Below are 16,388 nucleotides of genomic sequence, written 5' to 3' on the forward strand. Positions count from 1 at the left end.
TTTCAAATCATCATGCAATCATGCATTGCTCTATGAACCTCTGACTTACCCTCCAGACAGTTACTAGACATTGTAGTTCAGCAGGAGGTGAGATCACACTGTGTCCCTGGCTGCTGAATGTTGAATACATGAAGTTTCTCAGTGAAAAGATAAGAACAAACACCTCTTCTTGCTGATCAATAAAGCAACTCTCCTGACTTTTACCACAGCATTAATGGCAGGGAAGGGCATCTTACTTGCCATCCACATTCACTTAAAGACACAAAGGGTTCTTCCGTCATACTCCTCCACTTGATCTGATGTTCTGTTTGTTTCTCATCCCAATAGGAATACTATGACAAAGGTGATTACATCATCAGAGAAGGAGAAGAAGGAAGTACCTTTTTCATTTTGGCAAAAGGAAAGGTAAATGCTAAGTAAGGCTTAAGAAGCCCTCCCCCCCCCCCCCCGACGACTGACAGAATAATGAAGTATCACTGATAGAATCTCTGGGGTTTTCTAGGAGGCTGTCTGCATTTGGGGATGAGGGCACAGAAACTTGCGATGGACCACAGCTGACATAGTAGCTTATCAGTAACTGCACACAGGTTGCTCTGCTTTCTGTGGAAGCCTCTCTGTGTGTGATGTCTATAAAGGCTGGTTTATTTCTAGAGGCCCATTTTAGGAATGAGTATGTGATTGTCAGTCAGCCCAGTGGTTCAAGAACAGGGCTAGAATATCAATTTTATATAACAGATATGACCAACAGTTTAGAAGAATTAATTAAGCAAGTAAAGTTTCATTCTTTGAAAGAATTCTGGCTAATAAAGAAATTGCATTTGTTATTATCATTTAAAGTATTAATTTATTTTGACATTCATAAGTATCAATCACAAATTCTAGCCAATGTGAAACACCACTTATGAACATATTTAACTAGCGTTTCTGTGCTGTGGTCTTCTAGCCTGTGCTTCACTTCGAAATGACCACTCAGTTGTGAGCTCTTTCCCAGCCACCATTTTGCACTGTTTTGGAGGTTCATAAGATATAACCTACCTATGATGAGACTTCAGACTGATACTCACACTATTATCGATTAACTTATCAACTGTGATCAAATTTCTGAAGCAACAAAGTTCCCCAAAGGACTCAAATTATCTACTTTGAGGATCTCTCAAAAAGAATCACTGGGTTTACATCTTAAAAACTGATGTTTGGAGCCAGATGTGCTGGCGCATGCCTTTGATCCCAGCACTTAGGAGGCAGAGGCAGGCAGATCTCTAGTTTGGGGCCATTCTGGTTTAAATACTAAGTTCCAGGACAGTCAGAGACACAATTTGAAACCCTGTCTCAAAAAACCTATATATATGGATATATACTGACCTTTGGGAGGTGATTTGAATGGAAAATTCTCCTGTTACAGTGGACTGTCTGTACCCACCTTAAAAAGAGCAGAGGACAGTGGATTACAAGAGCACAGTGCAGGAGTGGATTACAGTAGTAGTGCAAGAACTATAACAGTGTGATGACAGTAATAGTGTAAGGACAACAACGGTATAACTACTGTAATAGTGTAAGGGCTGTAATAGTGTAAGGACTGTAACAGTGTAACTACTGTAATAGTGTAAGGAATATATCAGTCTAACTACTGTAATAGTATAAGGACTGTAACAATGTAAGTACTGTAATAGTGTAAGGACTTATAATGGTGTAGCTACTGTATCAGTTTAAGGACTGTCGTGGTGTAAGGACAGTAACGGTGTAACTACTGTAGTAGTGTAAGGACAGTGTAATGTCTGTAATGGTGTGACGGCCATGACAGTGGTCCAGCCTCCTCTTTTCCTTCCTTCACAAGGTTTTGCTGAGTAGGTCTGATGGATGTATGGTCAGATCTCTCGTTTACTCTGATCTCTCTCCTGAATTGTTTCGCTTTGCTTAGGTGAAAGTCACACAGAGCACAGAAGGCCACGATCAGCCCCAGTTGATCAAAACCCTACAGAAAGGGGAGTACTTTGGAGAAAAAGCTCTGATCAGGTGAGTCCATGGATTTATACAATGCTCAGGAAAAAGGACTTGGACTGCTTTCCGTGTCAAAACTACCCTCTAACCAAACACTAATTTTGCTCAGGAAAATAATTGGGAAGTCTTATGTCAGCAAAAACAGGATTGCTTTTTAGCTTAAAAGTATTAGTAAAAAATATAAAATGAGAAAATTATTAAATTAGAGTAAGGTTTTATGTTCCTGTTGTTTGAAATACTATCCTTCTCAAAAATTTTCTTTTTAATTAAAATGTGAAGAGTGCTGGCAAGGTGGGTCAGTAGGGGGAGGCACTTGCAACCAAATCTAATGACCTGAGTTTGATCCCCAGGATCTGCATGGTGGAGGGAGAGAACTGACTCCCCCAGACTGTCTGCTGATTTCCACATGTGCACCATGGCATGCAAACACACACATATAGATACCACACATAAACACAGAATAAATAAATAACTGTAATAAGATGTTTAAAAAATTGCAGCAACTTTTTATACTCTGAATGTCTTTAAAGCATCATGTCAAAAATAATCTATTTTAAAGAAATTTTTGTGAGCTCAATTTATAAGTGTTAGTATCAGCTCAAAATAATGCATTTGAAATTTCTATGTGACCCTTCTATCTTTTGAAGTCTAAATTAATTTACTACTGACCTAAATGATGGAAATACATTTTTAAAAGCTGACAAGTGGCTCAAGGGACACTTTGTACTCCCTCAATCAATCAAACAAACAAAAAACCCCACCATATCTTAAGAAATACATTTTACTAAATAGAAATAGTTTCATAAAATAGAAAATAGAATTCAGAAAAAGACACATTTTTTGAGTTCTGTATGTTTTTAAGTGAATAATATGGAGTTATTTAGGAAATCCTTAGATTTTTATATTACCAGCAAATGGCTTTGTTTCAAGTTTATGCTGGAAGAACAGAGTGACTGAAGAAAAGGTTATTTCTGCCCCTTTATTGTTTTCTGAACTTTCACCTATGAAGCTCTAGTATGGATGATCTCTATGACAGACTGCATAATTACAGTGCAAAGAGAAAGTGCTCCAGAATTATCCAAAGATGCATCTGCTTATCTAAAATTCATATGCCTTTTATTTTACAAAGAGCGCCCAGGTACTAAAACATAAAGCATTGGGCTTTAGTTATTATGCAAGAAATTTCAAAGTGGAATTTAAAGACAAGCTGAGTGTTTCTTTCTTATTTCCTAGCTGGTAATGAATTCGCGTGGATAATGAAATTAACTTTTTTCACACTATCATAATTATCTAAGACTTCAACATATTCGTTTTTAATACTTACACGTTCAAGTCATAATTTTCTACCCACTTTCAAGCAAAACAAAGAAACCTTGAAGATTCCCAGGACTCTATACGTAGTATAGCTATTAAGCAGTTCTTGAGAGCTAGTATGCTAGTTGGTTTTGCAGGACCCGAGTTGCAGCTAGCTAAGTATAGTTCTTTTCCTATAGGATATATGAAAATTTATGTTTAACGAAGACAACCAACTCTTCAAAGTATCGGAAAGCATAAAGCTAAAATGAATGGGAAGGAAATGTGTGTGCAAATGTTTCTCCTACTTTTTTTTTTGCACACTTTTATGATTGTCTTTTTTAGGGTTGCTGACCTTGGCTCAGTCTTGCTTTTATATTATATGTTTTCAAAATTTGATATTAAGTAGTCCCAGGGTTTCTTTCAGAATTTTATTTATAAAAGTAAATCCATGGCCCTTAACATACAGTTACTCTTAAAGCACACGTGGGAAACTGTGGTGGTTACGGGGTGAGCAGAGAATGATCTTTGTGACAGTCATTAAGTGGACATGCCAAACGAAAACCTTAATTATTCCCTTGCTCTGAATTTACAAGCCAAGGTCATGATTGTTTCTGTGTCTATACTTTGTTCCCTCTCGCCCATTCCTACCTCTGTGCATACCTCCACCTTGACTGCTGGTTCTGTGTGTTCAAACTGATCCAAAGCTGTACTACCTCTGACTGAAAGACCCCAAGGCGCAGGTCATTTCACTGATACCCCTAGCAGGAATCCTAAACACTGAGGACAGATAGTAAGCTGCATAAGATGGTCTTTGGATATTATCTAGAAAGCAAGGGGGTTTCTTGGGCATCCAGGAGATGGGCTCCCTGAGTCTTCTCCATCCTCCCAGTAAGGAAATGTGAAGGAATCTACACAATTGCTACTGTTGCTGACACTGTCCAGAGCTGTCCTTGCGATGACTGCACTTCATTGGTACTCCTGGGTTAACTCTTAGTGCGTCTCTGAGCACTGGATGCTATAGGTGTGCAACTTTGTTTAGTGTCTAATTTATGACTAGTAGAAAGCAAAAACTGACATGTAAGTCAAGGTCACAGAGGAAATGCCGGATGCTTCATCCATCACTACTGACTTAGACAATTACACTGCCGTCAGCTCATTGTATCTCACTGTATCTAAGATATCCATGGTAAGAGTCTCTGCTCTATTTAAGGAAGGAAGTTAGCAGTGCTAAATTACACAATGGTTCATCATCAACTGTAACACAGACAGTAATTTCAGAGATTTTACTGAGGAAAAATCCGTTTCATATCCTATGACATGAAGGCTTTTCAATACTCAGTTAATGCGTTGGCATGGCTCTGTAAACACGTACGTGGATTCTATTTCGACTGATTTACTGTATGATGCTCACATCTCCCTGGTCAGCTGATTTCTGTGCTGCCTCCTTGTTCATTAGTAATTCTCCTCTGGTGGGGGAGAGTTAGCTATTCCATTCTGGCTCTGACAGAACACACAATGAGATTCCACATTGTAGTTGGTGATTCTTCTGTGCTCCCTGCACAATTTCCTTCCCTGAATTCTTTGTGTACATAACCTTTATTGGGACATATTTCACTTTTAAAAGGTTGAATATAAAATACAACGCTATTTTAAAAAAAAAAACACTATGGTCTTTGGATGGTTTAGCTGGTGGATGTGAATTCACATAAAGTCGTGGATTCCCTAACAAAACAGACTTTTAGTTTCTAACTGTGGTGAGAGCTGACTTCTCTCTTTCATCTGCAGTGATGACGTCAGGTCAGCCAATATAATCGCTGAAGAAAATGATGTCGCGTGCCTTGTGATAGACCGAGAGTGAGTATCCTGATATTGGAGAACGCAGGCACCTGCTACTTCGAAGACTTGGCTTCTGTTACTCGAATCTCTTTCTGTTTTCACATTCATCACCACTTGGAAATGCTGGTCAATGCTCAGCTGCAAATGCACTCCATTAAAATTCATGAGCAGGAACTGGGCCTTCTGATCAGAATCTCTCTCTGTGGCGGCAGATGCTGGCAGGCTAAATATTTTGTGTGCAAAGTTGGTACATAATTATCAGCAATGGGCTGAGTTAAATTCTCTGTCTTTTAGGGAAATCAGTTTGTTAGTGCTTTTATGGATTTATTTGTGTGTCTGTGGGTAGACCCTGAGTGTGAGTATCCAAGAGAGCAGAAGAGAGCTTCAGATCCCGGGAACTGGAGTTGGAGGATGCTGGGATCCATCTGACGTGGGTTCTGGGGACCTCTTCAAGAGCAGCAAATGCGGCTAAGTGTTGAGGCATCTCCCCAGCCCAGAATCTTCCTGTGAAGTCATTAACTGGTTATCATTCTAGAAAGCCGTGACCATCTGTAGTAATTTTAATGATATGATTCAATATTGGTATCATTCTTATGTAACTTTTAAAAATAAGACTCGCTTTTTAGCCCTTACTACTTCAAAGCCCTTTTTAATCTGGCTCCTCGGACCCTTCATTAATCAGTTAAATATTCACTAGTTATGTGGTCAATCTAAAGAATAAATTCACATAAGCCAGGACTGAACCATTGTCTATGTAAAGACATGATGTCGTCTAAGAAATAAGACACGCTCCTATGAAATATTAACAAGACCCGTAAAATGATAAGATAGAACAGTGCAATGTAGTCAGCGGCAGTTTGTCGATAGCATATACTGAATTGTAGATGTGAAACACTGGAAAGAAAATTAGAATCCTAGAAAAATACTTTTTATCATGGAAATTTTCAAACATTGAAAAATAGAGTAACACTGTAAACTTCGTAATACAAGAAGTTTATTCGTCATTAGTGCATTTCCAATCTACGACCCGCTCCACAGACCCATGGCATCTTTGTAGTACTTTCAAGGAAATTTAAAATATGCAATTATTTGGTCTATATATTTCTATACTGTCTTCAAAAGCCAAATACTATGTGTAAAACCTCACAATCCTAATATTAACATATCTAGAATGTAATTTTAATACCCCCCAAGCTGTTATAATTCTTTCCTACAAATAAGACAAGTGAACCCCAAGTGAGTTAAAGGTCTGCTCCCAGCAATGCCATCTGTGACCGGACAGGGTCTATTGCCCAGGTTCACCGACTCATTTCCTCATTCTGCCAACCTTGCCACAGGGCCCCCACAACACTTGGTCAGAAAGAGAATCAACCATGGTTCTTGGAGGTGGAAAAGGCTTTCTTTTATTTTAAATTGTTGAAATGGTTCCAAAAACAGGACTTTTCTAAGCAAAGAGACAATGTAGAAGTCACTCTAGGAGAAGCAAACCTGAGAAGGCACAGGACCAAGAAAATGCAAACTGTATTTAGATAAGGGCTATTCTTAGATGATGACGGTTGGAGGGAAAATATGTTAGTTCAGTAACGTCCCGTGAGCAAATTTGTTTTTTATGAGTTTTCAAAAAACTATATTCATGTGCTACATAACAGCTGTGGCATAATTGCTCCAGAAGCCAGGAGCAAATATATGAGAGAAGAATGAACTTCATCTATTATCACATATATCAGATAATGTCACTCAGAATCCCTGAAAAATGCAATAATTTTATGTGCTTGGCTTACAGTTTCGAAAATGTTTAATTACATGCATATTGGGTTGAGAATATCCACCTAGCACAATGAAAGATAAAACAGCGTATGAAGTAGAGGTGAGGAAGATGAACTGTCAGATTCAAGTAGGTTGGCCTACAGCCTAGATTTCTGCGGCTGCGGCCGTTGAGGTTATGTATCTGTGAGTGGCATCTTGTTTCACTCCGGAAATTATTTCAGTTTTGTTGATCAATGAAATAGTGACTCTAGTTATGACTTATAGAATAAATTAAGATCCTACAGCAATAGCAGCAACAGCACCATTTGTGACACTCGGTGCGATCATATTGATACTTACCGTTTAATTTATTAAATGCCTGTCCTACCAACCTATTATCAGCCTCAGGAACACAGAAACATGTCATTTGTACATTGTGACTGCAAAGCCAGCATCTGGCATAGTCCTTGGCATCCGAGACATGCTCAGCAGATGGTGGCTTGACCAAAGGACACCATACACTAAAATAGTGACAGAAAACTATAGATCCTTATTTCTTCTTCCCTATTTCATAACTTGAAACAAACTCTTGATTATTTTGTAAGAAGAATATGGCTGAGTTACCTTTCCTATTTTGAAATTGTGAAGAAATGTGTGAAATAGCTGGAAGGCAATTTTAAAAAACGAGGGATGTAGAGAGAGTCATGTATCTGGAGCTTGCTGGCCAGCAATCTAGTCTAATTGGCAGGCTCTAAGCCAGTGTGAGACCCAGTGCTAAGAGAAGGTTGACTGAGAGCTTCTGATTAATAACACTCAAGGTCTGGCCAGTACACACATGGATATCCCCCCATGTAAACGTGGAAACACAGGGACACGGGAACAGAGTGTTAAATTGTCTTGATACTGCCACAACAGAACATTTCATTTTATTTTACTTAGGACATTCAACCAAACTGTTGGGACATTTGAAGAGCTCCAGAAATACCTTGAGGGGTACGTGGCCAACCTGAACCGCGATGATGAAAAAAGACATGCCAAGTAAGTGAGCCAGCTTTCTCTGGCAGCAGCGACATCAGCATGTGCCCTCATTAGAACATTCTAGGGACACCATTTCAGCTCCAGAATGGAGAGGTTTTTAAGCCTCTAACTGAAATCTTTGAGGTTGAGTAGGAATTTGAGGGAGAAATTTCCTGATAAGGGGAACACTTCAGAATGCTACCTTAGTTCAAAAGAACATAGTTACAGGTGAAGAGCAGGCTCACAGGCTGAAGTTTTTGAAAATTTCCAAGGATGTGCTTGTGAGTGGATCACTCTAAACCTAGCAATAGGGATTGAATTTTTATTTATAGGGAACTTTTATTAAATTGTAATTGCTTGACAAAACTTTTAAATTTTACTGTAACATTTTGTGCTGAGAACAGAACCCAGGGCCGCATACACTCAAGCTGGATGCTCTCCAGTCTGCTAACCCCAGACCTTAGGACATCACTCGTGGAAGCTGCAGCTTATGTTCATGGGACAGGCTTCCAGAGAGGTGTAATCGAATTTTCTAGAAAGGCTAAATTTTGAGCTAAAATATTCAATCAGTTCTTTATTTTTCTTCAAGATATTCATTTGCAATGGTTTTGTGCCCATGGCCTCTTATAAGTCAGAACCATAAGTTTTAATTCAAAGACAAAACATGCATTTTGTGAACGGCAGTACTTAAATGTGAAGTGTCTGTTCATGGTTCATAAAGCCGTTGTTCTGTGCACGGCATGAGGAGCTTTGTTGACAAACAGCAGGAATTCTTAGCGTGGCCCTCTGTGAATGGCAAAGGAGATTCCTGGATTGTTCTCTTCAACTGCCTCCCTGCCTGGGTTATTTATTAACAGCCTTTTTTGAGACGTGTTTTAAAGGCTACAAGATTCCCACATTTTACCTCTCCTTGACTGTGTTTGACTTTTGTCTAGTCCTTACGTGTGATGTGTCCTAGATTCTATTGCTTCTCACCCCCGCCCCCCGGGTATGACCAAACGTGTCCCTATCAGGGTTGAGAGAGACTTTGGTGCACTGCTAGGCAGTCTTCCAGGGAGAAAGGAGCCCTGGGAGAGTAGAGTGTGTGAATGGCAGGGTAGCAGGGTGGCTTGGGGTGTGTGTGTGTGACATCTCATTTCTTTCTTCAGGCGCTCTATGTCTAACTTGAAGTTGTCCAAAGCCCTTTCTCTGGAGATGATTCAGCTGAAAGAGAAGGTGGCCAGATTCTCTTCAACGTCCCCATTCCAGAGCCTTGAGATTATTGCAACACTGGGCGTCGGTGGGTTCGGAAGAGTGGAGCTTGTAAGGGGTTTACGTTTCAAGCATCTGAGCGAAGCATTCTGACTCTTTTGCTTTATTTTGTTTTATATCTAGCTTGTGTTGGAAGACTCTATGAGTTATCATTGCTGTCTGACAGCATTCTGAACTGAAGTAAATGTTTCAGCCTATCCTTGCTTGCGGATAGTAGTTAGATGGTCTGTCAGTCTTCTTACGTCACATCCTGTGATGAATTTCTTTGGTAGCAATTATTGAAGACTGTACCGAGTAAGCATTCTGAAAGATTATGAGATGTAAAAAAAATGTATTCCCTAGCAATGAATTACATGTACTTAGATGCGTGCAATCATCACACGTTTTCTCTCTTCACTAAAGGAAAAGAGACTGTGGCCCCAAAAGTACCATAGATGGGATGCTCAATATTATAGTCATATTCCTTAAGCAACCCTACCTCTATGTCTGTGTTTGGCTCTCATTACCCTGTTTTGGGGTTGTGTCAAACTTTCCACTAGAGAAAAGGGAAGGAAGATGAACGCAAAAGGATGTTTGAAGAGCAGCCTTCTCTGGTGCTCGACAAGACAGCTGGGAGCGGGAGCTGATTTCCGTTATTGTCCACGCCACCACCTGTCTGTGCTTAATAATCAGCTCCCAAGAAATAGCAGAAGTCCTGCCCCAGATCAAGTGCTCTGAGGAAACTGTGGAATAGAAATCTGTGCTCTCGTCGGGTGCAGATGGCTCCGAGCCTGTGGCAATTACCAAGCCCTTCTCTGCCCAGCCAATTTTTAACAATTCACTGTACAGCGACCTCCTGGAGCTATGTCGCTGCTTTTGTCTGCAGGATGGCTGGGCACAAACAGCTGTGGAATGATACCCCAGGCCCCAGTGGCACAGTTCAAACCCACTTTTGACCTCATCTCTGATGGTTAAAGGGCAAACACTTTGGTAACGGGGTGAAACGTTTGTGGTGTGGCTTGGGATCTGTGCAGTTCCTCTTCTGCACTGGTGTCTCCTACCAAAAACACAGCCCAAGGATTGAATTAACGATGCCAAGATCTGCTTTCCTAGGTAGTTCTTACTGAAGCAGTAATTTCTCCACTTATTTAAAATCTATAGACATTACCAATGGTAAATATGATCAAAATATGGGAGGCAGTCATTTCCATTTACAAAGCAGTATGGCCTGCTTATGGATTTTTATGCCTATCAGAAAAAAATCTTGTTTCAATCTTGATTTTCTTTAAAGAAAGAGTTTCTTTTAAGAGTTTCACACACAGAGGAGACCCTATCTTAGTGTCCCAGACCAATTTCTACTATGATGGACATGGATTTCCATACTTTTATCACCTGATGTGCTCTTTGAACTTTGAAAATGTGCCTACTCCAATCAAGGAACTTAATTCCCATGTTTAATCAATTTAATTTAAATGACCTCATGCGATTAGTAGGCTTCCCACAGATATAGAATTTGATTTAAGTCTCTTTGAAAATTAGAGATGAATATCAAGAAATAAGAAGCCTTGGCAATTTGTATGAAAGCTGGTCATGTTACATAACCAAAACTGTAAAAAAAATTCTCTCAATGAAATTCAAACACATTTTTTCTTATTTCAGTACAAAAGTTTTAGAACCAAGTTATATAAAGTATTTTGAAAATGAGTGGAAGTGTATAAAGTTATGCAGAAATCAGTCCTAGAGAGATAAGTGGTTAGAAACTTATTCTTTAAATGTATTCTTTAAATGTAAAATAATTCAACTCTCATTAATAACATGTTACATTCCATATTGCAAATTGCTGTGATGTATTAATTACAAGAGTCTTTCATTTTCACGTAGGTTAAAGTTAAGAATGAGAATGTTGCTTTTGCTATGAAGTGTATAAAGAAGAAGCACATCGTTGACACAAAGCAGCAAGAACATGTCTTCTCCGAGAAGAGGATCCTGGAGGAGCTGTGCTCTCCGTTCATCGTGAAGTGAGTGAGCAGCTGGCATTCCAGGGAGCATTAGAGCATTTCTCTGAATTTTCCTGGGAGATCTTGAGTAGGAGTTTCCAATTGCTTTTATTGTAGGGAAACCTTGCTAATGTGGTCATTCTCTCTCTCTCTCTCTCTCTCTCTCTCTCTCTCTCTCTCTCTCTCTCTCTCTGTCTCTCTCTGTCTCTGTCTGTGTGTGGGGGGATTATTATAGGATAGTTGGAACTAATTATTGTATCCAAAGGTAATGTAGAATATGGGAAGAGGAAGCAAGACCCCACGATGCTGCTGCTCACGTGGGTGGATGTTAGACCTCTTCAGGGAGAAGCATTTGAATTCACACAGTTACCAAAGTACAAAGCTGCAAAGTGGCCATCTTCCAATAGTTACTTCTCCCCCCACACACACATAATTGTTATCAGCTTGGAGGAGATCCTATCTAGGCCTCTTCATTTGTGTATTGATAAGCTGCTGACATAGGCCAGTTTTGATTTTCCTATACTTTTTAGTGATCCCCGAGTGTACTTCTGGTGAGTTCTGGTGAAGTACAGCGGATAGGAAAAGCCAAATGCCATGTGAGAATCTGCCTATCCATCCCTAGTCCTAGGCTCAGTTTTTAATTGTTAAAAAAAAACAGACTGATCCCAGGCATATATGCTGACAGTCTTCATTCAATTATATTTATAATTTTTCCATAATTTTTTAAAAATTTATATTCACTAATGAGCTGTCATGGGCAGTTTAAGGACTGTATTCATCTTTTCAATAGCAGCTCTTAGCAAAGGGCTGACATGCAGGACAGTGGTGATGGTATTTAGAATAATATCAGGGAAGACATTTACTATGCTGAGATTTACACGGAAGGGATTCTGAGAATTGAGCAGGGGTGGCGGTGAGATGGTCATGTTTGCATCACTGGTCTCTGACGAGGAAGTGAGTCAGAAATGTCTGTGTGTCTTCTCCAGGAAATGTTTACTAACAGTACTATATAAATAATGTATAATCAGTATGTAATCTTATTCACTTATATGTAAAATGAGAAGCTGCAGTTCTATAGCTGATGGAAGAAATAGGTGTCCCATGTGGCATCCAGCCTGGGTTACAGTTCTGGACTCTACATACTCAAACTGTTTCATTTTCTGGCTGTGCTGGTACTAACTACGTGGTCCAGGATAACCCTGAACTCACAGAAATCTTCCTGCTCCTGAGAACTAGGATACAAACATGTGCCACCATGCCACCATGCCACCATGCCACCATGCCCAGCTTCTAGAGAGACCACCTCCTGGAGTGTGTGTGCATTATCGGCTAGCTGTCCTGGCTGCTTCCATCTGGTGTTGGCACTAGTAAGAAAGGGGACCTGCAACTTCTTTTTTTCCTCTCCCTCCTCTCTTCCTCCCATTCCTTCCCCATTCTCCTCTTCCTCTCCCTTACTCTTCCTTACGTATTTTTATTTTGTGTGTATGAGTGTTTGCCTGCATGTATGGATGTGTACCATGTGCACATGGGGTAACCATGAAGGCCAAAAAGAGAGTGACAGATACCCTGGAGCTGGCATTATAGGTGGCTGTGGGCTGCTGGGACCTGAATCCAGGTCTCTCATGAGAGCAGTGGATGCTGTAATTGCTGATCCATCTCTCCACCCCCCAAAATGGGTTCTTTTTGAACTCTAAGCCCCAGAAAATGTGTTCACCTAGATGTTAAATGTGGTGCAGTGGCCAGGCACACTCCTCCAGGTCTGAGGCTCTCTTACCGCAGGTTTGAGTACGGAGACCCGTGAAGTACAGTAGCTCCGTCCTTCTCAGGCATTGTTCTCAATGATCAGATCACTTGACTCAGCATCCACTTTCCAGGGTCACCCAAGGGCAGCGGATCTCCTTAGAGGTGGGCCTTTGCTGACAGTAGACCCTACAGCAAACCCTCTCTCCCAAGCCACTCCCCACCTCTAGTTATCCTTGCGAAGTCACTTCCCACCAGCCCTACTACTTAAAAGTCTCTGTCCCTGAGTCTATTTCCAATACTGGCTAAACAATCAGGGGACCTAAAACCTGAATATAATGATCTGTTGTGCAAGGGACATATTAAAGTGATCCATTCACGGGCCTGTGGCTTTGGGGAAGAAGGGAGGCCCTATTTAATGGTGGGACAAGGAGCCCCTTTATGATGAAGGTGGCCTTGGTACTTTCAAGAATGATAACACTTTGACAGGGAAATTGGGGCGAGGATGGTCAGTCTGTGCTAAGAACAGGATAAAACCAGAAATTCAAAGCAATAGGAACGATCTAAGAGGGCTTGGTCAAAGCCCCCCCGACCCATGTGGCTGTTGGATATCGCTGTGGAGATGGGAATCCTTTTTCCAGATGTTTCTGGAGTAACTTTAGCAACTGAAAGAGGTTAGGACCTCCAGTTCTGATCCTATGCTTTCATCTGTCTCCACAGATTATATCGTACTTTCAAGGACAATAAATATGTGTACATGCTTCTGGAGGCCTGCTTGGGTGGAGAGCTGTGGAGTATTCTAAGGGACAGGTAATGAAAAGAGATCTGTGAGCAGCAGCTCCTATCAGCTCACATCTGGGCTGGGCTAGGAGGACATAGTCTAGGGCAGAGTTATCGGAAGACATTGTCGCTAGGTACATCACGGTAGGAATTGGTGTGTTCTGTTAGCTAACACTGCAGAACCATCATGGGGAACTTCTAAAGCATACTAACTTCCAAGTATATGGACTAAGGGTTTCAGGTATGTGTGAGACATCTGAGGTCACGTGGATGGTAGGAGGTAGACCCTGTGTGTAAACTCAGATTCAAAATACTAAAGAAAGGGTGGGATGGGGAGCGACTGTGTCCTCCCCCAAACAAAGGAGGGCCAGATGTCCACAAATGTTGGCTTTTATTAAAGGAATGGTGCTGATAGTATCATAATCACAGGTGGCTACTAAGCAGCTTCTGTGTAGAAGGAACAATGGTGAAAGCTTGGAAGTTTCCTAGACAATATAGAATGTTCTATATAAAAGGTTATACAAGTATAAACCCTAGAAAAATAAGTTTAAAGTTTATCTGAAGAAAATGGCTGATATTAAAATATTTCACTAATATGAAAGCTGAATAATTCCAGAGAAGCTGCATATCTGTAAGGAAGTGGTAAGTCAGGGACACTCTAAAATGACGAAGACCGAACAGGGAAGACAAAGAGGGAAAGCTGTGGGCCAGGAGCAGCAGGAAGAAGAGGACCTGATGAGGAACAGGAGGCTGTGGTGCGTTAGAGCATGAGGGTTACTGACAGGCCGGCCTTTGCACATCCTTCTCTGACACAGTGGCTTGCAAGCCTGGCTGCATGATGCAATTGTGTTGGGAGCTTTTTCAAACCAAAAATGTTATGTGCTAATCCACTAGTATTCCTTTTACTGGGGTGGGATGCAGTAGATCCTCTGTTTAAGTGCTTCTCGGTGCCCTTGTGGCTGAGACCTACTGAGTTAGACATGTAACGAAATGAATGTTGTGTTAAGAGCTGTTGTTGGATTCCAGCTGGAAGAAGCAGGAAAATGAAAGAGACCTTCGGGATTTCCTCAGAAGCATTGGCATAGTGCATCTTTGCTTCAGCGGGTAATTCTGCTGGGAAATCTGTATCCTTGGAACAGAGTGTTCCTGCCACCTGGTAGGCACTTTAGGACAACCCTGTCGTTGAGGCATGGCTCTCCAGGCTGTGGAAACTTGATTAACTTACCTGAGGATACAGAGAGTGAAGAAAACAGTTTTCAGGAAGCAAACTGAGTTTTGTTTCCAAAGTCACATCTCGGGTTATAAAATGTGAGGAATCACTACCGCATTAAAAAAAATAATCAAAGTATAAAATTAGAAAGCATCCTTATATGGAATAACTCTAATAAAAGATTAATGAGAGCCCAGCAGAAAAGCTATGACTGGCTTTCTCTTGGGGTTACTCATTTATGCTGTGTAGACAAGAATGAACGTGACTACTTGAACCATTTTTAGTCAAATGATAAATTATGTAAGTCTTGGTCAAGCTTTGCATCGAAATAGTTGCCTATCTCCACAATATGCCACAGGTGTCTAAAAGTTTTCCTCCCTGTTTGCAGTGCTCATATGTGACTACCAGAAAAAAATGCACAAATGTAGGGATTTTTTTAGTGCAATTATTGTAGTTTCTATAAAGTGTTCCCATCAATTTCTTTATGATCTGTTTATAGCCATTTTCATATATATTTAATTTGAATGTTAATGATTTAAAAAAAAGTCCATTGGCATAGCCTAGGGAGACGGCCCAGGAGTTAAACTGCTACTACACACCAATCAGGCCCTAAATTTGAGTCCCCTAACCATGTAAAGTTGGGTATGGTGATAGGCATTTGTGACTTCAGGGACTCCTGGGACGTGGTGGGTAATTCCTGGAAGCTTGGTGACTGACTGCCATGATATGTGTAGTAGTGATCAGCAAAACCAATGCCTTAATCAAATCAGGGGTAAGTTAAGCACTGGGGCCTGATTTCCACATGTACACCATGACACACATACACACACACACACACACACACACACACACCCCTCTGCATTGCACACACATTGCATACACACACATACACCGGGTACGTTTTATAATGCAATCTAGATGTGCCTAGAGGAGCAGCAAAGTGCGTTAAGAAGAAAACAATGTCATTGCAGGGGCAGCTTTGATGAACCCACCTCCAAATTCTGCGTCGCCTGTGTGACGGAAGCCTTTGATTACCTCCACGGACTAGGCATCATCTACAGAGATCTGAAGCCAGAAAACTTAATCCTGGATGCTGATGGCTACCTTAAGTTGGTAAGGCAAGTTTTCTTACTCATAGTGTCATGTGAAATATTTCTACAAGAAAATTGTGTTAGCGTTGTGATCTCTTTTCAGTTTTGGTGCGGCTGCTAATTTCACGAGGGGGGATGTAGCCCTTGAGTACTTCATGCTTAGTACTGTGAGCCATGTCATGCATGTAGCCTATTTAAGTTTTTATTTTTATGTGTATGAATGGAGTGTGAATGGATTGCTTGCATGTATGTGTGTGCACTGTGTTCACACCTTGTGCCTGCAGAGTCAGAAGAGCGTATTGAATACTCTGGGACTGCAGTTACAGGTGTGAGCCTCCATGTAGGTGCCAGGGACTGACCCATGCCTTCTGTAGTATCAGCCAGTGCTCTTATCCTCTGGGCCATGTCTCCAGTAACTTTGTATATATTCTTTTTTTGACCCAGTGT

At 40.8% G+C, this 16,388-nt stretch overlaps 1 protein-coding gene across 2 annotated transcripts in view; it reads left to right on the top strand.

Annotated features, from left to right (window-relative positions):
• Prkg2 (protein kinase cGMP-dependent 2) overlaps positions 1-16,388 on the top strand; it is a 98,612-nt gene that overhangs the window by 47,984 nt on the left and 34,240 nt on the right. Inside the window, exons 7-14 of one of the 2 annotated variants that reach the window (XM_085691593.2) lie at positions 328-405; positions 1,919-2,013; positions 5,080-5,148; positions 7,816-7,914; positions 9,042-9,195; positions 11,005-11,141; positions 13,581-13,670; positions 15,822-15,963. In XM_085691593.2, coding sequence (XP_085547719.2) covers positions 328-405; positions 1,919-2,013; positions 5,080-5,148; positions 7,816-7,914; positions 9,042-9,195; positions 11,005-11,141; positions 13,581-13,670; positions 15,822-15,963 — 864 coding nt within the window. Of the gene's footprint in view, positions 1-327; positions 406-1,918; positions 2,014-5,079; positions 5,149-7,815; positions 7,915-9,041; positions 9,196-11,004; positions 11,142-13,580; positions 13,671-15,821; positions 15,964-16,388 lie in introns of those variants that run through there. The other variant, XM_085691594.2, reaches the window with a different exon arrangement.

The sequence above is a fragment of the Myodes glareolus genome, chromosome 8, assembly GCF_982192425.1.
Source record: "Myodes glareolus chromosome 8, mMyoGla1.1, whole genome shotgun sequence".
Lineage (NCBI taxonomy): Eukaryota > Metazoa > Chordata > Mammalia > Rodentia > Cricetidae > Myodes > Myodes glareolus.